The sequence below is a fragment of the Anopheles darlingi genome, chromosome X (genome assembly GCF_943734745.1).
Source record: "Anopheles darlingi chromosome X, idAnoDarlMG_H_01, whole genome shotgun sequence".
In the NCBI taxonomy this organism is placed as follows: Eukaryota; Metazoa; Arthropoda; class Insecta; order Diptera; family Culicidae; genus Anopheles; species Anopheles darlingi.
The window spans coordinates 3,792,679-3,817,326 of record NC_064873.1 but is presented as its reverse complement, the minus strand read 5'-3'; the positions used below and the strand labels follow the sequence as shown (position 1 = coordinate 3,817,326).

Here is a 24,648-nt window from a genome sequence, read left to right as displayed (position 1 = left end):
AATTTCAATAATAATTTATTTGACATTCTCATGTCGACAATCGCGACGTCGTAGTTTTTTACACCCGCGAAATTGCGAAAGCTATGCGATGTGACCGCTTAATGTTTAGGCGGCTTCTATGCGGCCACTAAGCGGCCAGATTTCTGAACTTGTCATACAAAGTGGCCGCTAAGTGGTCGCATAGCAGCCGCTTAACATTAGGCGGCAGCTTGTATGCGGTCGATATACGGTCTAATCATGCTGTCAATGTTCTACTGTGGTGGTGGTTGTGAAACACGATGTACCACGATTTGTTGATGTTTTCCTATACACACCTGAAGTCTCAACGCGGCACAAAGTGCCACCTAATCAAATTGCAGTACGACCGAAGCATTTCAGGCAGAGCGCCGAAAGAGTCTTTTGTTGTTCCGTGTACTGCTGCTTAACCAGAAGATGACGATAAGTAAGTACCATGATGTATATTTGCCATGAGCAATGTCTCTTTGGAATTATAATACTACAAAAATCTTTGCATTTCCGAATGCCTATTTTTCCCCGGCAGAGCACAGCCACGGTAATCATTTGAAATACATCAGCTTGGTTACACTAACGCTACAAAATGCAATCCTGGGATTAAGTATGCGGTATGGCAGAACCAGACCCGGCGATATTTTCTTCAGCTCAACGGCTGTCGTGATGGCGGAGTTAGTGAAGCTCATTACTAGCCTGGTGCTGGTATATAATGAAGAGGGCAAACGGTTTCATCAGTTCCAAGCTGCACTATATCAAACGATCATCAAGCAACCACTGGACACACTCAAGATCAGTGTACCTTCGATGCTATACATCATTCAAAACAACCTGCTGTACGTATCCGCGAGCCACCTGGACGCGGCCACGTATCAAGTTAGCTACCAGTTGAAAATATTGACTACAGCTGTCTTTGCCGTGCTGATATTGCGCCGCCGCCTGTTGCCAACGCAGTGGGCTGCCCTCGTTTTCCTGGTGGTTGGTGTCGCGTGTGTACAGCTGGCACAATCGGACGGCGACAGCGGAACAGCTGCAACCCGTCATCAGCCAATGCCAGGTTCTGGTATTGAACAGAATCGCCTGCTTGGTTTCAGTGCGGTCTTGGGCGCTTGCTTCTTGTCCGGTTTGGCTGGAATTTACTTTGAGAAGATGCTAAAAGGTGCAGAAATCTCAATCTGGATGCGTAACGTACAGCTGAGTCTATTGTCGTTGCCGGCCGGGCTTGCAACGTGTTTGTTTAGCGACGGCTCAAAACTTCTTTCCAACGGTTTCTTCTTCGGATACGATGCTTTTGTCTGGTATCTCATTTTATTACAGGCGGTAGGCGGACTGATAGTAGCTGTCGTCGTCAAGTATGCGGATAACATACTGAAGGGTTTTGCCACTTCGCTCGCGATTATCATTTCATGCGTTGCGTCGATCTTTATTTTCGATTTTAGTCTCTCACTGCAGTTCACCATCGGTGCTGCGCTGGTTATTGGGTCAATTTTCCTCTACGGCTACGATGCCTCAAGCAAGGCCATTACTACCTCCAAGGCGCATCAAAATTCTGGCGGTCAGCGCCCAACCAAGCATCAAGCGTTCTCCGAAGCCGAGGAACGGTTGCTGGCGGAGAAGGTTTAATACGAAAAAAATGAATCGATGAAACATGCTGTAATAGAAAGAGCCCAAACGGCATCGTGAATGGTAAAGGAAAGTTAGGATAGCTTATTCAATAGTATTGAAACCATGTTTGCGATATAGCATGTACATACCGTAAACGAGCATGTACACTACGCGTTACCCTCGCAAAACACTCCGGTGCCTGCTGCATTGTGCATCAACTGCCGTAGTTGCAGCGTGCAGTAGAAAGAGGAATCGAGTAAGGGTTCGCCGCTGTGTTGATGATACGAGAAGTTAGATTTAGTTAATTCGAATATATTGTAAGAGGCGATGGATCGTTCGACAATAGTACGAATATAATGAATTTATTATACAAAAAAAAAATGGATAGGAAATCCTAGTGAATACCGAGAAGTAAGAAAAGCATTTTATGATTGAAAAACATAAATAAAACAGGTAAATACCTACCATTGGTTCTATTTTTTCATTAAGCATTCAAATATGGTGGAGTTTTAAAAGGGTGAAAAGCGATCTGTTCATTTTGTTCATTTCTGCGTTCATTATCGCCTATAAGCGACTGGTTGCGCCTGGCAGCAGGCGTCAATGCCCCGGGTAATAATATTACTAACGAAATTTCATAGAAATATTTGCAAGAAAAGAGGCACTGCATACTAATCCTAAAGCTATGCTTCCTCATATATAGTAAGCGACAGCTACAGCTTGTGCAGCTACTTGTACACCTGTCATCTGGCATTCCTTGTCAACAGGACCGATTCACTATGGGGTTTACCTGGGGGGAATTGTATGAAATCTCGTGGGTTACGTTACCTGCGGGAAGGTGAATGAATTTCGCGCGCCTCTCACCTAAAATGACCGAAAGTGAGTTCCGTTTTCTATAAATTGTAATGGGAACACAACACTCACACTTCAGTAAAATTGAAGACATCGACCGGGATGGGTTTCACGCGTTTTGTGGAAAAAATCCACCATCGAGACATACCGGTGCTACCTTGGATAAGTGGATGCTGGCTAGCAGAGGCGCTGCCACCGCGTGTGTGAAAAAACCTGGCAAACGTGTTGTAATATTGTTAGTGCATGGTATGACGATGCCTGGTGAGTCGCATTGATCATATTGTCCGCACCTTGCACTCTATCGTCATCAAGAGCGCTGCTGACTTGCCGTATTCAGCTGGGGATAACCCTATTCGGTATAATATCTAACCTGACGCGGCACACGGCGGCTTGGCGGCACGGCAATAGCGAGCCTCCCTGCGCGCACGCGCGTGCACTTGTGTTTGTGTGTTCGTGCGTGTTGAAATGTAGATGTATGATACTGTGTCGAGCGGTTGTGTTTGTGCATGCGGTCACTTACAAGATTCGATGGGTTTTCTGCCCGGCGTGGGCCTGTGTATAATTACATCTGAGCTGCTCCGCAAAATGGCTGGCAGCTACATCAAACACCTGCTGTTGGTGGCACGGATGATTTCATGCAGGATAAACAAAACTGGAAAGCCTAGGGTTGCCGGTACCTAGTGCTACAATACAGTCCGAATATTCCGAGCTGTGTTAGTGTTGAAAGCCAGCACGTGACATGGAAACGAATTAGGGCTCTGTACTTTATGTCCTTGCTTTGGGTCCTTAAAGCGTGATGAGGTGGTAAGCATTGAATCAATTCCTGGGAGCTAGCCAATGCTGCTTTGTGCGTCAATCGCGCCATCTCTTTATCTCTGCGTTTCTCATAGCCCCCTGCCCTCTCCTCCGTCTTCTTTCTCTCTCTCTCCCTTCTTCCCTCCTCTGCTGTCACGCACAACACGCACAAGTTCGTGTTTCTTTTCATCCCGTTTGCCGCGATGCGTAATAATTGGCGAAAACACAGAGCATCCACTTCAAAAACATAGAACTCTATGCAGTCAGCTCTCTAGCTATCGTTTTTCTGCAGCATCAATATTTCAGTTTGGTGTCGTTTCGAACCTCAAACCTACTGTTTGCCGCATCCAATGTATGATAGACGGAGGTGAGATCGAATTCCTGCGTAGCTTCATCTACCACACATAGGATTATTAATCTCCTCTTCCCCATCTATTCGTTCCCTTTCTTTCATTATCTCTTGGTCCTTCTTTCGATTTGCTCAAAGTACCCTGTAAAGAGCTCACTTAAAATTTGCTGCAAGTCTGTGTGTGCCGCACTTTAGTGCATACGATCTATCGTATCTGATGTTATTTGTTACAATACATATTCGATTAGAAGAGTTGAATCGGTTGGCAGCGAAGTGGTCTCGCGTTGTACTGCCGTCTAGTTATGCTCAAGGCGCATGGCCATGCCATGCAACTATCATTGACTGTCATTTAGCGAGTTGTGAATTTTTTTTCGAGTTTGGTGAGTTGTGAAACTCTCAAACACATACCAACAGCGCACCAAGGCAAGATCCTATATGAATGGCGCATGCGTCGCACATTTTGACAGTTCTTTACAGCTGGAAATCGCTGAAAATCGATCGTAAACAATGTTTCTTTCAACTTAACCGACCCGGGGTGCATGCGGCGATAACAACTTTAGTTGAACCACATTTTGACATTTTGTTAACGTAAAGTTACTATCGTGTCCAGGCACCTTTACGCTGCTGGTTTAAGTCGTGTTCCACGGTGAGTTAGTGTACTTGTGTGCGCTAGTGGTATACATTCTGTCGAGAGTATCGACTTCTCGGCATCTGTGATAACCATTGCTAATCATATTCTATCAAGCATATGTGTTTTGGGACGTGAGAATATCCTGTAGCTGTATGGTGAGCCATCTATCTTTTGGTCGCACCTATGGCACCGTGGGTGCTAGGTTGAACACGCAAGCATCGTCCAATTGTCGACTAGCATATTCATTCGTATGGATGTGATCTAGTGGGCATGTGTGCATGTGCGTGGCAAGGTGCAAACCGCTGTGTGAAGTTCATTCACCGGCAACAGAGTAAGATATTTCGAGAGCGGTAGGTATGAATTTGAAAGGGTTATTGGTGTGTGCGTGCGTACCGGGTATGGTTTCAGCCAGAGAGACAGAAAGAGAAGAGAGAGAGAGAGAGAGAGAGAGAGAGAGAGAGAAGGATAAAGAAAGGGGGAGGAAAAACTGGCTAAGCGAGAAGGAAGGAAAAATAATTAGCGCTCCCTAGAACGCATGAGTTTCTGGTCGTGTGGTGCTGCTCGAGCAAAATCTGTTTGTCGTCAATGGGAGTTTTGTGCTGGCATGTGTATCTGAAATAAAAAAGTGAAGCAGACAAGAGACAAGTCTAAATAGTGAAGATGCTCCTTCGTGCTCTCTTACACCGGCCGATAATCCAACTAATTTGCTATTATTCATGCGATCACTTTGCCCTTCACACAACCAGCAGCTGAATATCATAGGGTCCTCGCATGCTTCCCGGCATGTTGTCAAAAGGCTCTAACGCTTAGTTCCAATTTCTGGCATTCTTATATTTGGCTTTGGAAATTATAATGTGAAATTTCGATCGACCCAACCGACCACCACAACCTCGCTGGGGCAACAAGAGGCCACGCCGTTGGGATAAGAGAACATTCCTAGAGCAGGGTGCTACACAGTGACGCCAACCACCTAGCAAACCATCACTCATTTTATCAAGTAATCAGGTATTTCAGTAAGCCATATCATCTTTTTGGTCGATGTTTTTAAAGGGTTTATCCACTTTGTGGCCCCCTACAGGACCGTTTGTGTCCATTGTAGGAAAAATTAATAGTAAACGAGAAGCAAGGCATGCTCTTCTGGTTGGTCTGTGTGTGTTTGTTGGACGGTTGAACGAGAGTAGATGGAATGAAAGAGTTATTAGTGGGAATTCCACGTCCGAACGAACATGGGGCAAACGACCTACCATTTGCCGGAGGAGGAGTATGTGGAACAGGTGTGGCTCTCGTGGTCCCGCTCACCTGTTATATTGAGCTATATTGCTTACGAATGCAAGAATGGTTGGCTTAGAGTCTACTATGTTAACACCCTTGAAAGTGTCAGTGTTTAAATGGGCAGACGATCAAAGTTGCTTTGTTTAAGCTAATAAATAATCTATATTACGCAAACTACAACAACAGAGCAAATGTTGGGGTTGTCATTTATCCATAGTCCATTTGGTATCTGGTACTGGTACTGGGCATTCGATGGCAGGAAATATGGCAACCGCATCTCACCGCAATGAGTTAATAATGCGCTTTTTGTTTTTGTTTATAATTCCAGACGGAATCGTGCAGCATCATCATCCTCAAATCGTGTGAGAATGTCCGATATGCCAGATCTGATTGAAGTTAACGATGAAAGTCAAAGATTCTCTACAAAGTGGACTGTGCAATTTCCAATTATTCACTGTCAGCTATGGTAATCTTAAAGAAGGCTAAAAATATCCAAGCATGTTTCAATATTTGGAATACTTCAGTGTCAGACTGACCGCTAATCAGACTGTGGTGAGTTCCTCGTGTGTCGTTCGTTGAAATCTTGAAGTGCCCGATCCTAGTGTTGCTAGCTTGTGTAATGTGTTATCGGCTGCACGGATCCTGGTCTGTAATTAAGTGCTGCAATCAAACAAACATACCGTACCTAACAATCAACAGTTCAACTTCAAACGATCAACGAATATGTGATCCGCGACGTCTCACGCGTGTTTCTGTAGATTGTGGCTGAGTTGGCGAATTGATTGGGTGTCAAAGAGGATAAATAAGCGTCTGTTTATGTTCGGATGTAAAATTGTGCGTGTAATGATAAAAGAGATCGTGATGGGCGAAATACCGAGAACGATTTGCTAAAACAAATGTTAGGCTATGCTGGAAAAATCGTGTATAAAAAAGGAGTGATTAGATACCCCCCTACACTTCCCTATCTGCTCTGCCTCCCATATCGTGCACCCCTAAGAGAGAGGCTGTGTGGTATCAATTCGCATATCGAAAGCAGTAACGAATATTGTAAAAAAGAAACGGGGGAATAGGATAACCTACGGGAACGCTACTATTATCGCTGAACATCGCTTCATTCTACAGCTTAAAAAGGATTCTACAGATTTCTCTGTATGAGAGTTACTGGGATCTAGTTATCGCGCACTATGGAAAATTCTAGCAACATGGCAGATGATCAGGATGACGTGACCGGAGGTGAGGGTTCCCAAGCTGGTGGTATCCATGAGCAGCAGCACAGTGTGCTCACTGCGGCTCGCTTAAAGGAGAAGGGCAAGAAGCTCGCTGCAGCTCACATCCATCGGGAATTGGCTGTTACTGGCCATTCGGACAGCCTGCATCGCTTACTGGACGACTTGCTAGCGCCCGAGTGGCCAATTGGCAACATCGATAACATTGAATGGTGCCGCTGGCTGGTTGCCGGTGGTCGAACACCCGTTGAATTTGCTGCAATTGGTAAGTGTATCTTACAAGGAACCCGGTCGAATGCACCATCGTGCTGGGGAGTTTTATGGGCTGCTGTGACGTTCATATATATATATATTTCTTTTGTTTTTGCAGTAAGAGCATATGACAACCATGCCAAGTGCGGACTGGTGTGGATACCACACGTTGTTGCTTACCGGTGCCGAACATGTGGCATCTCACCCTGCATGTCTATCTGCCGCGATTGTTTCAAGCGCGGCAACCATGAGAACCATGATTTCAACATGTTCCTGTCGCAAGCGGGTGGCGCCTGTGACTGCGGTGATACGTCGGTGATGAAACCTGAGGGTTTCTGCAGTGACCACGGCCTGAACAGCTGCCAGACAAAAGCACCAGTGCCAGACGATTTGTTGCTAGTAGCAGAGGCAATGATGCCGAGATTGATACTACGTATGCTGCTGCACTTCCGTGAGTTCAGCGCAATCAAGAATGATTCGCCCGACTGTCGGCTGGTGGCAGAGTACTGCAACGAATACTGCAGCATGCTTATGGAGTTCAACAATATGGGCGAGCTGATGAGACGCGCTATGACGAAGACACTCATTGATCGGAACGTATATCGGCGGCTATTGGAGCCTCCGTATCCTTCGAACAGCTGCGGCCAGTATCTGCGCAACAGCCGGCGGCTGTATGAAGAGGCTTTGCGTCAGTTCCCGTCTCCCGAGCCACCTCCTGACTATGCCCATCTGCCGGCTCTCGGGCGCACCATTGTGCACCAGACACTGTTGGAAGAGTTTATTTTCTGGACTTTTAAGTATGAGTTCCAGCAGCAGATTGTGTGCTTCCTACTGAACATGCTGCCGGATCAGGACTACAAAGAGCATCTCACACGCACGTTCGTTATGCATTATTGTCGCATCCCGAGTGTGCTAGAGATGTCCAACGACCCTGACACACTCAGCAACCGCGTGGTCCACATGAGCGTGCAGTTGTTCTCCAACGAGAGTCTCGCGCTCAAGATGGTTGAGGAGCTATCGCTGCTTCACGTGATGATTATTAGTCTACGGCAGATGATGTCGAAGATCTTAACACCGCATCTACTGCACAATCCGGAGCGCAATTTTCATTACGTGGTCGACTGTGCCGAGCGTGTGATGAAGGAACACTGTTACTGGCCGCTCGTATCTGATTTCAATAACGTGCTGTCGCACGAATCGGTTGCCCTCGTATTTCTCAAGAACGACAGTCTCATCGACATGTGGTTCCAGTTCCTATCAATGCTGCAAGGTATTAGTGTAGTCCTTGGCTCTGATCCGTAATCTAACATTCCTTCGCTTATTATTAAAACATGTTTTGTGCATCGTAGGAATGAATGTCAACCTCCGAGAGATCATTAGCCACGTAGAGTACGAGTCTAGTTCCTATTACGCCGCTTTCAGCTGCGAGCTCGAGGCAAGCGCATATCCAATGTGGTCGATCATCTCGCACCTACAGGACCCATCGCTTGCACCGCTTGCTAAGAACATTATGATGTACTGTGTAACTTATCTGCATGAGTGGCTCGAAGCAGTCAACTTCTACCAACATCCCAAGTTTGAAAAGGTACCTGAGTAAAAACGCCAAGCGGAATCGTCTCTTTTTAATACCCCCTGTCACTTTTGTTCATTTCCAGGAAGATATGTTTCGCGCCTCGTTCCATTTTCCATTGCATCGCTACCTGGCTGCATTTGTCTGTCAAGGCGTCAAGACGATGGGTATGACGTTAAATGATATTCTGCCGAGTGCTGATTTGCTGCCAATGCTAATGATGCACCCGCTACGTGTCCAGGTGAGTACTAGCGAATGTCATCTGTTCCGTGTCTGTTGTTTTTGTTCCGTGAAATTCAATCTAGGAGAAGAACTTGAAGCGGACTTGCTTTATTGGTAGTAGATTTATTCCGTTGGATAATATTCGAGAGTTGGCGTGTTTATCGGCAATTTGAGTTCACCGGATTACACTGTTAAATGATTTCTAGCTTAGGATCTTGGTTTATTCAAATGAGTGCCCTTTGCGAATTGCGCCACTCAATACACAGATTGTTTGGATTTGCTTTTGAATTACTTTAATTGGCGGATGGCAGTCTGTCCTCACTTAGCCCTGTCGAGATAGCTACACTGTGCGATACCGCTGACACCTCAGGCAGATCATTGTTTGCACCTAGGGGACGTTGGATATGCGTGGTGAAGTCGTATGTAAGCAGTTTGGGAGCTAAAAATCCACCCGACTTTGATTGGCCTTTGTGGAAGATGCCAGCACCGGACAATGGCACCGGCCGGTGCGTGTAGACGGGTTGTGCATCAAGGAACGGCACCGTTGTTTGGGCAGCATCCGCTTCCCGATCGGTCGGGGTGAAGCGTACGTATTGGCCGTTGGTCGAGTCGGGTACTGATTTGCTCAGGGCCTTTGTAGGAACATCAGGTTGTTTTAGCACCAGTTCGGTTCTAGAAGAGCGAAAGAAGCGAATGATTGAAGCTGTAGAATCGCATGGCGTGCAGATAAGCAAACAAGGGTAACTCACCTGGCAATTGTGTTATCGTTACCAATCCAGATACTCTTATCGAGATCCATTAGTTGACCGGAGGTGAAGTTCATCTCTGTCATGCGAATCATTAGATTGAGGTGGGTACCGAGCAGGCGGAACCGTACCCCCGTTAGTACATAACCCGGATATACCTGCACGTCATCGAGATCCATTGAGCGGTTGTCGTAGGTGAGCGTGTGATAGTCCAACCCATCTCGGATGCCCTTGGATAAAACGCTGAAGTAGCGTGGTGGTACCCACTCAAGTGTCCGGTTGTCGATTTCACCCTGTGGCATCAGAGTGCCCTGCTGTACCGCAAGATGTATTACCCGATCTTGTTTCAAGAAACGCAGTCCGGTCACCACTCTGGAAGATAAATTAAAGGATTGCTATTTAAAAAACAAGTATTCAATATCGTGATCACTTCGTCTTGATGCAGTGACCAGTATATATAGAGAGTGATCCACTGCACACAGTCTAACGTACTTATTCTGTGCAATATCGGAAACTGCTTCACGCAGGCTAACGAAACGATCGGAGCGTGGTCCATTGTCGTCGCACACGCAGAAACAGTAACTGCAGTGCCAGAAGATCCAGCGCCACCATGAGTCAACCTTCGTAGTACCACGTGGGCAGTACCCCTTTCGGCCACGCACCATTCCGTTCTCGTACTCAATATACTCGTATCGCCGCTGGCTTTGTGGCGCTGAAGGGCATATCCACATGTCCGAATCGACGTACTCGCAGTCATAGATGCGACCGGCGCACTTCGGCTGACGAGTGCAATACAGCTCTTTGTAGCACTGCTCCTGGCGATGACCGTACTGATAGTGGCCACACGTTTCCCGGCACGTATTCTCCGTGTTCATGTCTACCTCATTCTCGATGTAGCCCTGCAGCAGACGCGTAAACTGGAGGTACGTTTCGTTCTCTCGATGTGCCTGCCGCTCAGGATCGCACCGCCAGTAGTCGCGGCTGGTTTGCTCCATGGCTCGTTGCAGCAGTTCATGCGTGCGGTTCAATCGTGTCTGTAGTTCGTTTCGACGTGCACTCGATTCCACCGTAAAATTGCCCTTGCCTTGTGCTCGCAAAACCATGTAAGCGAACTGCATCATCAGGTAGCCCTTCAGTTCGGTCATTGCGATTGCCTCGTACAGCAGGTATAGCACTTGCTGGGCCGATAACCCGAAGGTACAGATCGTTGATTTAGCCACCTACAGTGAGAAAACAAAGCGAAAAAAAGCTATCAATTGATCATCATTCCCTCGCCAGGAACGAATACAGAAGCGAAGCACATCCTTCTTCGCCACCAAAATTTGATAAATGGCAAAATAAAAGAGCACATGACGACCAAGATCTCTCAAACACACCATTTGGACTTTATAGTAGAGTGCCTGCCGAACCATGATGGTGTAGATCTGGTCCAGCTGCAGCGCGATTGGTTGGCGACGGTCATATAGCACCGTTTCGGCGAGATCGATGCTCTGTAGCCGTAGATCGTTGTCCGCCAACTCGGGCCTTGCTTCCATATCGAACGCATCTAATCCGGCGGCAGCGGTACTTAGATGGTCGGCGTATCGCGGTACTGCCTCGGCTAGAAAGCTACATACGGCGCGGTACAGATGGTTGATTGTAAGCAGATTCTGCTCGAGCTGGTGCCACTCGGCGAAGCGCTGCAGCACGGTGAAGTAACGCTCATCACCTAGCGCCGCTTCTGGAGACAGTTCTTGCTCAACGAATCGAAGGTAGATGGTAAAAAGTTCGCGCAACACGATACTGCGCTGTTGGGCCACATCCTCATCCACCTGGTTGGTAACGTGATCGATTTGCTGGACGATGTTTAGAGCGAGTTTTTCTTGCTGCAGGTAACGGTGTCGCAGGGTATCGACTGGGCTAGCACCGTCCAGACGTTTGGCAATTATCCCGACCGTGTTGAAAGTGCCGATCATCAGCAGCACTATTACTGAGGTGGAGACGATCGCTGCCATACTCATCTATTAGTACTACAAACACTTCCAAAACACTGATGATGCTGCAGACGATTCGATACTACCATAGAAAACAAAATACACAACACTAGCGATATCTAGAGCAGGATGAAAGGAGTTATTGTGAACAATCAATCAAGCAAGCAACACTACTGATCGATTAACAGTCTCTGAGGTGTAGTGCGCACAACAAAGATGGTTAAGATAGTATTAACCATGACGGTGTGCAACAATGGCGAACCGGACACAACACAGAGCTGCACGAGTGTCGTTGTATGGCGATCTCACTGTCACAGAGTGTAGTGAGGTTCGAAAGACTTCGGTGAGCTGGCTATATGTCATGCGAATGGCAGCCCCTGACCCACCCCGTAATGCTTTCATAGGCCTTCCGAACAAACTCTCTTGACAGTCTGTGTCGGTGAGCAGTATCGGGCAACGTTGTTTAAGCTCCAACGAGTGAACAGACACGCTATCGATGTGAACGACCCCCTGAGGGTGCAGTACATTGCTGACAATTATTTAATGTAAGATGAATCATTGAAGCTCCCTCGGCTCTCCGTTTCCGGTTTGTCGCCGCTTGTCGAAACAGTCCGTTAGGGTCTAGGTCCGATTCTGACCCTCTGTACGTTCGCACTACTACTACTAGCCTTTGTGTGCATGTAAGTGAGAGCAAAGGAGAGAGATAGAGAGACAGAGAGAGAGAGAGAGAGAGAGAGAGAGAGAGAAAGAAAAAAAAAGGAGCAAGAATGGTGGGAGGGTGTTGGATGGTATTCTAAACAGAAACAAAGCAGAACGTAACGAAATGATGTGACTGTGAAAGGCCACGCCAGAACACGATAGTCGTGAACATTTCACGTGGCATCTGTCGCCTTTTCTGCTTAAACTTCACGTCACCACGACACATAACACGTACGCAAAACACAACGCTTGTCACTTGGCATACACAACACACAAATGAAGGAAGTCAGAAGCGATCATAATGTCCATCTAACCGAAATCGAGAGTATGCTTTCCGAAGAATTCCAATGCAACCACTCCTTATGCGGAGTACATAACCCTTCTTTCTGCAGTAAGACTCTCTGATAGTAGTGAGTTTGGCCGGTATTGGCTATTTCTCTCTCGCTTTGTCGCGTACGCTCTGTAGAACGAACAACGCTGTATACACTACACCCGCCTATAACAGGACTGCGCGATCGTCGGAAGCGATTCTCATGCGAATGGTGTGTCGTCAACACGATCGAGCGACCACTGGCAAGTTGGTATGAACTCACACGAGAGCCGCTAGATCACCATTGCGTATGATGTTGTGTATCGCGCGCTCGCATACGACCACACGACATTGGCGTTTAGAGTTGTTGATTCGCTAAAATTAGCCAACGTCCAATCGGTGTCGGAAATATGGCAGCCATCTATTCACTTCTCTGCTTCTGGTTACGTATGCTTATGGTGCGTTGTCGACCGTTGGCCTGTTATCAACATTACCATCAACTTATTGAGCTGGTAGTGAGGCAGCTGAATCATTGTTGTTGCCAAGAACTTGCAAATAACTGGCTTTTTGAACCGGGATGGGGACCTGTGACAAACACAGTACCTCATTGCTTTGCTCAAGTCGTAGGAAATGTGATTTACCACTATATTAACATTCTTTCGAAAAGGGTTTTTGAAACAGGAAAAACCGGCGGGTTGACTGGCCTGGGTAAAGAGGCAACTCTTTACCCTTTACCTTTTGGACTCGTAGCACGTTAGCAAGATTTCATATTTCATACAGGCGCATATACCGACTTCCGTATACAAATAGCTAGGCCTTGCTTCGTGGAATGCTAGATGCACTAGGGGCGTGGGGTAATGGAAGAGTGGTGAGAGTTTTCTTGCTATCGCGGGATGATGTGAACGAGTAAAAGAATGCAATGAAGCGTAGCATTTTGTTTTTTCCCCTAATGAGGCAGATATAAGGTCGAGTGCTTTACCTGGTTAGTATGAACAATGTATAGTGTATGCGCTCCCTCTATCGTGATAAGACGATATGATTGCTAACAACCATTTAACTGTGGCCTTACGCACATTCGATCAATGACGATAGTTACATGTTCATGTGATCGAGAACCGTCTCTATTGTATACACATTCAATAACGGGTGATAATAGAATTGAAAGAGCGATAGTGTCTAGGGGATTGATTCTATTGGTTCATTGACTATTACATGCTGGCCAGAGTACACGGCAAACGATGCGTTTCCTGTCTGATGAGGATCGCAAGAGGAGTTGAAATAGTTTATAAAAAAAATAAGAAGAAAAGAGACAACAGTTGAACAGAGAAAAGGGGGAAGCGCGAGTAAACGGACAACGACCGTCAGATGACCGTTTCTATCCGATTAATCATAAGCAATCGTAACAAAGTAAAAATTATGTGGTATGGCGGTTCCTTACTTCTCGGTGCTTTGTTCGATGGCGGTTCCCAACTTCTCAGTGCTCGATGAACATGACGCATCGGCTATGCGCTGTTAGTGGATGTCATACGATCAGTCGCACTCATACTGCTAAGTGAGTGAGTAACCACTGAGCATGGGTGTGTGCGTATCATTCCAGTTGGCCGCTTATATTCTTACCCGCATGTCGTAACGCACCCACCGCTTACCCCTGCGTGAAAGACTTACCTCGTTCATCTGATAGAAGATGTCGCGTTGATTGGACGGCATAACTAGGTGTTCGCCGGTTACGAGCGTCTCGATGCGATGCAAAAGTTCGATGATACTGTCCGTCTTGCTTAGATCGACCGTGGCCAGAGCAAACTGGTTCAGCGTCAACTGCTCAATCGATCCATTTGCTGCGAGCATGGCTTGCATCGTCTCCTCCCGCCGCTTTATCCAGCCAATGGCTTCGTGCAATCGCTCCAGTCGCGTGATAAATTTGTTACGATCGGCAGAACGCATAACAGCGTCCTCAACGTATCGTCGGAAGTCGTCGGACATCTGGGGCGCGAAAAATTAACGGGTGGTACATAAAAAGGCTAGGGAAGGAGACCATGACATCGAAGAAGCGTTAAATTTTTGAAACCTACCGACACCTGGCTCATGCTGATTTGCGAGGCTAGGGCATTGATGCGCTGTAGAATCTTCTTGTCTCGGTTCTTCTGAAACGGGAGCGTCACGTTGCCCACGTCCTCCAAGAGATCCCACGCTTCTACCACCCCTGATACGACCTCTTTGCCCAGGTGAAAGACCGTGATCAACCCTGGATAAGATAACTCGAGCGCCTGGACTCCAACGATGCTCGGCAAGCCCGGGTCACTGCTGCCTCTCAGCACCAGTACCAGCATCGCTGATAATAGCCATTTGAAAGCAGTTACTGGCAACTTAATCCGCTTGAGAAGTGCCATAGTTGCCGTGGTATGCAACAGTTGATTGACGATTGTCGTTGAAGTTGACTTCTTATGCTTTGCATGCGGCTTAATTCCTACTATATATAATCACGCAGAAGTAGAAGCACTACGTATTAGCACCAATTGGAGCGGCATCAAAAAGGGGCCCTCTCTTCTGACACACGCTCGATACAAAGATTTTATTGGCCAGAAAATGGAGTAATACAATTGGCTGACTGTCAGGGAACCACGGCAGCAATTGGTTAAACTCCGATCAAGCGCAGCTATCTAAACACAAGAAACTAAAATCCATTCTCTAAATCCACTAAATAATACAATACGATGTAACCCACAAAAACAAAACGCAACACAAGCTTTGTCCAGCTTCAACGGCACACCATCAAATCTTCGCTAATGTTCAAATGCAAATCAACTGGAGGACCATGGTACGTAATACTTTATATCTGTGGACTGAGTGATGGCTTTCTCTCGGAGTCCCGGTAGGGTACGCACAGTTTCGCTTGCGAAGCGTGTGCATGTGTGCGTATAGCAACACTCCAATGAGCATTGAATACTTTAAGCGATGAACACTTTGAGGGGCAAATTGCAATGTCTATTCCAGTGAGGCGGTGGCTATCGCCAGACGCGATCAGATCATTTTGGTGTTCTTGTTCTAGATCACATTTAGGTGCCTGTTCTTCCAGTGAGGCGATAGCTACAGATATGTTTATTATGCTCATGTTTGCGTTCATTATCACCTATAGGCGACTGCTTGTGCGACAGTGACAGCAAGCGTCAAATCACTTTAGGCGTTAACTATCGCCTCAATGGAATAGGCACCTTAGGTGCTTCTTCCAGTGAGACGATTCCGAACGCCTCTAGGCGATAATTCATTTGCCTCATTTTGGAGTTCATTATCGCCAGAGGAAGTTATTTCCGCGCCCACTGTCACCAGCAATAAAGCGATCGTCTGCATGATTTCTTCAGGCGATAATGAACTCCAAAATGAACCAAATGAATTATCGCCTAGAGGCGTTCGGAATCGCCTCACCAGAATAAAGGACCTAAATCATGATTGGCGAAAGAGTCGAGAATTAGGATAAGGCAACCTGTTCATTTATTTGTATAATAGCAAGGAATGGCTAAAATGAATACCTTTATTGACAATACCTGACTGTCGTATCGTTTCAGAGCCTGTTCTACGAGATTTTGTCTGGCGTATGGGTGCGGAACGGACTGCAGATTAAGGGACAGGCGATGACATACATTCAGGCAAACTTTTGCAACTCAATGGTGGATATGGATCTATTCTTTCTGCAAATCTGTGCGACACAGCTACCTCCGAACCTGTTTCTCAGCGAATGCATTGCGATCTTTGGGATCGAAGATTGGCTAGGTATGAGCGTACTGAGCACGCCCCCTGAGATGGAACAAGATTCGATGCTGGAGGGGCTGCTGACCTTTCTGGCTACGCTGATAACATCGCGCATCAACTTGGGCAATGATGAGACGACACAGTGCATCATCGAGATTAGTGCGCTGTTGGCCACCGGTGACAAGACGCACAGCCAGCTGCTGGAACTAATGCCGGAACGAAGCGGTAATGCGCACACGCGCAACTTCGAGCGCTTTCTTAAGGAACTATCGATCTATCGGTCGCCGTTGGTCGGCTCAGAAAACCTCGAACAAGGCTTATTTATGCCAGTGCCGGAAGTTTGGGAAAAGCACTACGATCCGTTGCACGTGCTACTGCGCGCCGTCCACCGTCGTGACTTTCAGAACTCGCTCGATCGCTTTGGGGCATACGTGAAGCAGCAGGGAAAAATGCCGAAGAGCGGCAATCTGTGGCCACCGTTCCGGTTACCTAGCCCGTGTGGACCCGCTTATAGTGATCCGGCGGCTATTCTAAGCTCACGGATTCTCCACGCTATCATCCTGGCCATCTTCTATCGAGCCGTCCACACGCACAATGTATCGGAGCACATGCTAGCGCTGGCCGTTTTTCTGCTCGAGATGGCTGTTTGCACGGCGAGTGCAGCTGGCGGCGAAGCGGCCACCAGCCACTCAACTGTCGGCGATGCGACCGCTGGTGTAGGCGCCGATACGGCCGATACTAGAGCCTTTAGCAGTAGCAGCAACAAACGAAGCAGTACCGAAGGAGCGACGTCAGCGCATAGAGGCGCCACTGTGGATGAAACACTGATTCCAGATTTGCTCAACTGCTATCCCAGTAACTGCTTGAGTGACAATCTCAAAATGACGGTCCATCGGATATCGTTGCTGCCCGGCATGCGTCGATCGCCAGTTTCTTACCACAAATCTAGTGATGACGGTTCGCCCCCTTTTGACAGTGATGTCGAGTGGGATCTTTCCGAAGACGAAACGCTCATGATGATTGGCAGTGTTGCGGACGTATCGGGGGCCGATGTGCAAGTAGGCTGGTCCGCTACGCAGACTGGTTCATCGAAAACAGTTGAGCAACCAAGGGCAGAAGAGGGGGGACGAAAATTAACGATGACGACGACTGCAACGGCGGGAGCAGCTAGTAGCAGCAACGACGCCACCAGCACCGCCTTAGTACCGTCTCGTGGCGCCTTCGAAGATATACCACAAGATCTCACGATGGCTGAGCAACACAAAGAAGTGCATCCAGGGCACCGCATTGCAATAATTTCGGCTTCAACCAATAGCTCTACAAGCCAGCAAATGGTCGTAGAGGAGGAAGGAGTTAATGACGAAGATAAAACCGCAGTGTCGAGAGACGGGGCCGTTAGTAGTGAGGTCGAGGTAGCACCCGATGCAAAAGAGGAAGATGTATATAACGATGAGTTGGAAGATGAAGACGAGTACGAGGTGGAGGATGAAGATTGTTTGGATGCTGAGGAGCTAAGGAGACGGTGCGAAGCAAGACGCCGAAGGCGTAGATGGATGCTACAGGGTTCACGGCGACCGCTAAGCGTAGATGAAACCCCACAACAGCAGGATGAGGATATTCAGTACCATGTGATGGACGAAGATGGTGATGTGATAGTAGAAGACCAGCCGATGGTGCTGGAACCCAACAACAGCGACTATATAATCTCCTCCTCGCATCTCTCTGATAACTCTGGAAATGTGCATGACAACGTAGACGAAGCGGGTGAAGATGAGGATGAAGCGGCAATGAATGCTGCAATTGCATCGATTACTCCACGATCAGATGGGAACCGCAGCGCAGTGGCGCATAACAGCTGCACTAGTAATTTGTACGTTATACCGGGAACCATTCGACAACGTCAGCAAAGGCCACATGAACATCGGGTGTCACAGAATCACCTCCATCACCATCATCATCGATCGCCGCACGTAGGCGCAAGAGGGGTGGCTGCGGCTGGAACGTTAATGCGTGCCTCTCCATCACGGGCAAGCGAGTTCATTGTGCAGGAAGTAGCAACCGGTACTGCGTCGACCGGTATGGAGCTAGTAATACGCCACGAATTCGTATCGACCAGAGATGGAAGAACGGGGTCGACAGGGCTGACAGGGCAGGAAATAGCAATACCACTTGGACAAACGTCCACTTTATCGACAGTGTTTGGGTCAACGGGTGCCTCGCCAGCACTAGGCAATAATGGCGGTGCCGGCAGCGGCAGTTTACTGCCGTTCAGTCGTGTTCAACCGGTCGCTGTAACGAGTACAGATGTCTCTATCAGCGATGGACCCATTATTGGAGACCGGGCAGATACTACTAGTGGAGCGATCGTACCTGCCACAACCACTGCTGTTGCAGTCGCTTCGTCACAGCAGAATCTGTTGCAGAACTTCTATCATTCACCAACAGTGGCAACAGCGGAGACGGCGTTAGCATCAACAATGAGAACGGCCGGAGCACCTTCTGGCCGCCATCCACATCATCGACAAAACCACCATATGCACCACCATCGGCACTATCATTCTCACAACAATAACCCCCACTCGTTGACGGGTACTCGGCAGCAACAGCAAACGTCGGAATCGTTTCAACAGCATACGCCGCGCCATTATCGGAGTAGTTTGGGCACGGTTGCATCCACTGCCGCGACAGCAGTGGGACCGGGTCATAGTAGTTATCCGCACCAATGGATGCGGTTTAAGCGCAGTCACAGCGTCAATCGTGGCGGTGGCGGATCTGACGATAATGTTGTTGCCGGTGCAGGTGCTAGTGCCAGTGGCAGCGGTAGTGCTCGTGCTAATGCTGTGGCCAGTTCTAGCACTGGTATTAGTGGTAGTCTCGGTGCCAGTACCGATGCAGGTACTACTGCTAGTCCTGACGTTGGTACTAGAGCCGGTGTCAGAACTAGTGCGGAAATACCGCGTGACAGTGTCGTCGGGCTGGAAGCAGTGTTAAACGATAGCGGGACAGTTGTGCTAGAGGAGTCCATCATCTCATTGCTATTGAAGTTGCATTCTCAGCTTAGCGGTGCACTCGACAGCTTTTCGCTTGAGGATGAAGAGGATAAGAACCATGTTACGGATCAACCAAAGGCGTCTGCTTCGTCCAGTTCGTCAGCTTCGTGCAACAATAGTACAGCGGGAGGTCAAATGATGGATTTAGACGAAGAAGAACCTACTACTGCGGCAGTTAGCGAGGATATCACGAGTAAAGTAAGGGATGAGATTGGTACTAGTCACAAAAAGAGAACGAATAATGGTGGTTGGTGTAATCGGATCTCGGGGTCGCGCATCGGCGACGGCCCATTCTTTATCGGCAATCTGTTGCGCCGGATAGCAGCGCTGGACCCAAGTTGCGTTACGCGAATTAATGAAATCCGGGCGCAGCTGTGGCCTAACCAAAGAGAGCGACAGGCAGAACAGAAGGCCCGGGAAGCTCGTGAGAAAGAGGAACGCACGAAGCGCGCAAAGGAGCGGCAGAAAAAACTTATGGAGGAATTTGCCAATCGACAGAAGCGATTCATGCTGCTGGCGATGACTTCGATGGGCGGCGACCCGTCTAGTATGGATTGCTTCGACGATGACGAAGATGAAGATGACGAGGATGCGAAAGCGGTTGAGCTGCAACAGCAGCTGTTGCGTGAGAAGGAGTACGACTGTATTATCTGCAATACATCTGGGCCGAGTACGGAGTCAAATCCGATCGGATTGGTAGTGTTGGTGGAGTCCAGCAGTGTGGTCGGTCATCGTCGTAATACAAACGAGCGATTTACTTTGCCACTATGTGCCGAAGATCGTACTCGGCTCGAACGGAATGTAACGCTGGCTGGGGAGTACCAGAAGCGGTTCGAGCTGCTGCAGTGGAAGTTCGGCCAGACGTCTTGGTTTTTGTCACACAATATTGGGTGGGAGGGTGGTGTGCACATCCAATCGTGCGGTCATCACGTGCATCTTTCCTGTCAGGATTCATACCTCAAGTCTCTCCACACGCCCCGCAGTCCGAACAATCTGAATGTAGAGCTGGGCGAGTTCTTTTGTCCTGTTTGCCGCCAGCTCGCCAACTCGGTGCTACCGCTGAGCCCGGCTCTCGATCGTACGGCACCGCTGATCCGCACACCTACCCCACCGCATGCTACACTTGTGTTGGAGTTGATAGGACTGTTCCAGGAAAACAAGCGGACACCAATGGCAAGCAAGTTCTGCGAGGCAATGGGACGTGCAATGGGTAACATTACCTCGTGTACACAACGCAACATACGCAAATACCCGGTGACATTACAAAGTCTGTTCTCGTTCGTTATTTCGATTGCCCGGACCAATTTGGAGGCCGAGGTGATCCAACGGGGTGGCTCCCTGTGCAACACGGAAGACATTCGGTTCAAGCCAAAACGGGACTGTATTGTACCTCTCCTGCATGTTCTGTCGCTGCACGTGCGGCTTATGATAAACGATGATTGGCCAATTCGATTCAAGGTTGGTGATGATTGGCCGTGGCACTCTTGGTCCCGACTCGTCGGGATTCAGCTCGCTTACAGTACTAACGCAGCCGGCGAAAAGCCAATCTCCTCTACGGCCCGTCAGTTCGAACCGGCGATGGAACGTCTTTCTGAAGTATCGTCTGAGAATAGTGCATTAGCTGAGTCATTAGCAATGGCTATCGTACCAGCGCCGCCTGTCTCTAGGCCCACGACCGTAGAAGATGAAGATGATGAAGAGGAGGAATATGATGAAGAGGACGAAGAAAACGATGGCGAGGATGAAGAAGATGAAGTCAGAATGTTCGATGGTGTTCAAAGAGAAATGATATCAAATATCCATGGCATGCTCATACCTTCCTGGACCGCTTCGCACGAAGATAACGTCGGTGGCGGCGGTATGCAAATACCATCCGTTCCGACGAGTAAGAGTACCAGAAGCGCGTCTAAAACTACAACCACGGCTGCAGCAGCTAGTAGTCTTATTATCGAGACTGAAACTATTCCAGATTTCATCAGTGATCCGACGGCACTAATGCTAAAGTTTATTTTGCTCGCACCACTCCATCTTGATCAGGGTAAGTGTAATGTGATTTACAGCTACAGATAAAAAATCCCGCAGAAATGTTGATTGTGATCTTTCCTGTCTTCCTTGCCAGCTTACTTTACTTGCATCGTAAAGGTAATGTACAATTTACTGTACTATCAAGTGGTGCTGCAGCTTTGTACGCACCTTACTGAAGAAGAATGTGACCTGGTGATAGAACAGTATGGTAAAGGCCCACCGGTTGTGGTACGTGAGCGTGGTGTACCCCACATAGGTGCCGCAATGGCCTTCATCCTGAACCACCTCGACCGTTGCAAATACATCCGCAGCGACAGCATATTGATGGCGGACTCCGAATCGGTGGGGGCCGATACCACCGCCTCGGCTTTTTCTGATGGTAGCAATCGCATCGACCTCGATGTATTTGAGAAACGATTGCAGCGTCTATGTTTACCGTTTCTGCGCATTGCTTCTCTGCTTCGCCATCACATTTATCACGCCGAGATACCGGAGATTGCCGGGCCACATCTTGAGTTTGCACGCCTCGTCTACTATCTGGAACTGGTGACAGTCTCCATGGACTGGGATAAATTCAACGCTAGCAGAGCGCTATGTTTTCTGCCTGGTACCGAGCTGGCGCTACCGAAGAACTGGTGTGACCAGCTGCGGAATCTACGTCCTACTTACGAATCTACGCGCTCGCTTATTGTCAATCAGCATATGGAATGGCGTCAACCGAAGCTTCTTGGCTTGCCGAGGGAGTACGAACGATTATTCACGGTAAGCTAAAGACAGACAGATCGATGAGCAATTAATAACTATCGTTTCCTCTGTCTCATGCATAGTACTATCACGAACAACAGTGCCAAAAGTGTCAAAATGTGCCTAAGGAAAGTTCCATCTGTCTGTTATGCGGTACAATCGTGTGTATCAAGCAAACATGCTGTAAGGAGCAGGATTGCTGCGAGGCAGTGCGAGTAAGTCACATAGGAGAACTCCAATTTTGTCTTAGCGGCAGATTCAAATTCTGACATGTTATTTCTCTTTCTCTCTGCTACCATCATAGCATTCGATTAGTTGTGGCGGCGGTACTGGTATTTTTCTCGTTATTACCTCAACATATATAATCATCATTCGTGGACTCCGGGCGTGCCTGTGGGGTTCGCTTTATCTAGACGATTACGACGAGGAAGATCGTGATTTGAAGTACGTACTTTTCCATGGTTGTAGCACAAAATTGTCTAAATATTTGCCTCTACTGTCTTGCTCCATTTATTTGTCACAGGCGAGGTAAACCACTGTATCTTAGCGAAGACCGCTTCAATCTCCTCGAATCACAATGGCTTTCGCATCGTTTCGCCCATACTAAACACAATTGGGTATGGCATCGCGACTCGCTGTAAACCGGAAGTTTGGAAGGTTGACATGAAAAAGGTGCGGCAGCTGTGATATGTTACAAATTACTCTTCTCTAGCCCACACGTTGTCACACTCGAGGTGTAGAGGATCACTAATGGAACGAGTCGCTAAGACATCTGTGAGCTATCTATAATTGGTTCATTGGATTTATGCGTTTGTGATTGTGAAAACAGCGGAAGTAAATTACTTTTTTTGTAGTTATTACCAGGAAATACCAAAAATACCCTGCAGCTTCATCGTTATTTCCTATCGGTTGCCCCGCTGTTACTATCTTACCTCATTCTGCAGGACCGATCTTTCGATATAAGACCAACTCAGACAACACGCGCAACGGAACGTATGCAGTTCTGCGGAAATCGGCGACTAAAAACTACACGCGTAACGGAGCGAGGGGCACGAGTGTATTTTGCATACAGTTAGAAGCGCTCAGTGCAATCCCATAATTCAGCCCCCAAAATGGTAATGGCAGATACGCAAAATTACGTTCTTTCCACTACGGGTCGAGTTTGAGTCAGTCTTTGATGGTCGCAGCCCATGTAATCTGCTGCTGTAGCATATTTCAAGGAAAATATCTGTTAAGCACCTACGCTTGACTTGATTGCAAAGGAAACGAAAATCATTACCACATTGATTTTCATTATTTGTACAAAACGAAAAATTAGAAAAGGTATGCACACGCATATACTTACATCCGAATATTGCTGTAAATGCTGTTTGGATCGTAAATGAATATTCGGACAGCAGTAGAAAAACATGTTTCAGGCAATAAGCGCATATAAACTAGGCGAATATCAAAAACAGCCATAGTTTTTGCGTGAAAGATGCAAGACTAACTTGATCCTGATTATAGGTACTAGCACAATTTCTCTTGAGCTTGAAGACACATTTGTGCAAGGACGCAATTAGTTAAGAATTTAGATGTTTATTCGGGTGAGGCGATAGCTACCTCCCGCAGGCGTTAGTGAACATCTCTCCACCTGTCACTACCGAAAAAGCAATCGACTGTAAGGTTCCCTCAGACGTTAATGAACGCCAAATTTAACAACATGGACATTTTGCCTCGTTGTAAGAGACACAGTTGAGTAACAAACGTCGCGTGAAAATGAAAAATAATCCAGAGGAGAGTATGTATCAAGGAGTCTATTCCAGTGAGCTGATATGTTCATCATGCTCATATTGGCGTTCATTATCGTCTACAGGCAACTTTTTGCCGGGGGTTAACGGCAGGCGTCAATTTGATCTTAAAATGGTTTAATCGCCTCTAAGGCGTTAGCTATTGCCTCACTGGAATAGACCCTCAAAACAAATTTGCAAAGGACAAGAGTGTATGTGGTTATTATCCTGAAGTTTGACTCTTTAGGAACTTTTCTAGCTGAATAACGAAGCACCTGTATTCCTCCATGCATAAAATATAACTATACTGATTGTTATAGGCGCTTTAAAGTGCACGCTACTTTGATAATAGGTTATTTGATTATTGTTGTTGTAACCCCGATTCTGGTGAGATAAGTATGACTGAAAAACTTCACGAAACTCAAATACACATGATATGCTAGCAAGTTAGTACTATATCTAGGTCTTCTTGATTTCTGTTGAAAGCGAGAGTGTGGAAACATGTTCGATCAACTATTAGCTGATAACCGAAATGAATATATTGTGAATAAAAATCCATTTGCATGTGTATGATGAGTAAGTCGATATCGAAAATCATAAATATGTATAATGTCGCAGGCAGAGGGGTAACTCGGGCGCTGAAAAATGTTTTGGGTCCTTTTTTTTGCAAGAAAAAAACGCAGCAGTCTGTAAATGCAGCCACAAGTGAACTCCATAGTGAGCAGTTTCTCACTATGCGGGAAAATTCATTTTTTTCCATTCTGAGTGGTTATATGGGTAAGTTTGGCAGTGCTGTCATTTACTGTTG

General features: G+C 47.4%; 3 protein-coding genes and 1 long non-coding RNA gene across 14 annotated transcripts; 2 read left to right on the top strand and 2 right to left on the bottom strand.

Moving 5' to 3' along the window:
* Nucleotides 1-297: 297 nt before the first annotated feature.
* LOC125952165 (UDP-galactose translocator) lies at nucleotides 298-2,073 on the top strand. The gene is made up of 2 exons (XM_049681516.1): nucleotides 298-442; nucleotides 542-2,073. The coding sequence occupies exons 1-2, from the start codon at nucleotides 433-435 to the stop codon at nucleotides 1,630-1,632; spliced, it is 1,101 nt and encodes a 366-aa protein (XP_049537473.1). The 5' UTR covers nucleotides 298-432; the 3' UTR covers nucleotides 1,633-2,073.
* A 276-nt stretch (nucleotides 2,074-2,349) lies between these two features.
* LOC125951770 (uncharacterized) lies at nucleotides 2,350-2,853 on the bottom strand. Its single transcript, XR_007468796.1, has 3 exons — nucleotides 2,754-2,853; nucleotides 2,536-2,676; nucleotides 2,350-2,475 (listed from the first exon to the last, which is right to left on the bottom strand). It is a non-coding gene; the product is annotated as an uncharacterized LOC125951770 (long non-coding RNA).
* LOC125951711 (E3 ubiquitin-protein ligase Ubr3) lies at nucleotides 2,567-24,473 on the top strand. 7 transcript variants are annotated; one of them, XR_007468789.1, is made up of 11 exons: nucleotides 2,571-2,724; nucleotides 5,839-7,001; nucleotides 7,107-8,258; nucleotides 8,338-8,573; nucleotides 8,644-8,799; nucleotides 16,069-21,340; nucleotides 21,422-22,089; nucleotides 22,155-22,286; nucleotides 22,376-22,515; nucleotides 22,595-22,845; nucleotides 22,926-24,473. XR_007468789.1 is itself a non-coding variant. In XM_049680726.1 (10 exons), the coding sequence occupies exons 2-10, from the start codon at nucleotides 6,695-6,697 to the stop codon at nucleotides 22,710-22,712; spliced, it is 8,181 nt and encodes a 2,726-aa protein (XP_049536683.1). In that variant the 5' UTR covers nucleotides 2,567-2,698; nucleotides 5,839-6,694; the 3' UTR covers nucleotides 22,713-24,473. The 7 variants fall into 7 exon arrangements, 6 of the variants coding, with proteins under 6 accessions (XP_049536683.1, XP_049536655.1, XP_049536664.1 ...); XM_049680726.1 differs by having other exon boundaries at nucleotides 2,567-2,698; nucleotides 22,595-24,473; XM_049680698.1 differs by having other exon boundaries at nucleotides 2,569-2,724; nucleotides 22,595-24,473.
* On the bottom strand, nucleotides 8,825-15,360 carry LOC125951746 (uncharacterized). 5 transcript variants are annotated; one of them, XM_049680757.1, is made up of 5 exons: nucleotides 14,578-15,360; nucleotides 14,174-14,488; nucleotides 10,019-10,746; nucleotides 9,530-9,898; nucleotides 8,825-9,452 (listed from the first exon to the last, which is right to left on the bottom strand). In XM_049680757.1, the coding sequence occupies exons 1-5, from the start codon at nucleotides 14,893-14,895 to the stop codon at nucleotides 9,074-9,076; spliced, it is 2,109 nt and encodes a 702-aa protein (XP_049536714.1). In that variant the 5' UTR covers nucleotides 14,896-15,360; the 3' UTR covers nucleotides 8,825-9,073. The 5 variants fall into 5 exon arrangements, with proteins under 5 accessions (XP_049536714.1, XP_049536746.1, XP_049536732.1 ...); XM_049680789.1 differs by lacking the exons at nucleotides 14,174-14,488; nucleotides 14,578-15,360 and adding exons at nucleotides 10,903-11,618; nucleotides 12,695-12,815 and having other exon boundaries at nucleotides 8,827-9,452; XM_049680775.1 differs by lacking the exons at nucleotides 14,174-14,488; nucleotides 14,578-15,360 and adding exons at nucleotides 10,903-11,618; nucleotides 12,434-12,779 and having other exon boundaries at nucleotides 8,827-9,452.
* Nucleotides 24,474-24,648: the final 175 nt, after the last annotated feature.

Excerpts from the sequence above, each read along its gene's own strand:
- LOC125951711 (XM_049680726.1), top strand. The coding sequence starts at position 6,695 with ATGGAAAATTCTAGCAACATGGCAGATGATCAGGATGACGTGACCGGA. Across the intron at positions 8,574-8,643 it reads AACATCCCAAGTTTGAAAAG|GAAGATATGTTTCGCGCCTC; the intron begins GTACCTGAGTAA and ends GTTCATTTCCAG. Across the intron at positions 21,341-21,421 it reads ACCACTCCATCTTGATCAGG|CTTACTTTACTTGCATCGTA; the intron begins GTAAGTGTAATG and ends CTTCCTTGCCAG.
- LOC125951746 (XM_049680757.1), bottom strand. The coding sequence starts at position 14,895 with ATGGCACTTCTCAAGCGGATTAAGTTGCCAGTAACTGCTTTCAAATGG. Across the intron at positions 10,747-14,173 it reads TCTTCTATCAGATGAACGAG|GTGGCTAAATCAACGATCTG; the intron begins GTAAGTCTTTCA and ends TTCTCACTGTAG. Across the intron at positions 9,899-10,018 it reads TCCGATATTGCACAGAATAA|AGTGGTGACCGGACTGCGTT; the intron begins GTACGTTAGACT and ends TTTATCTTCCAG.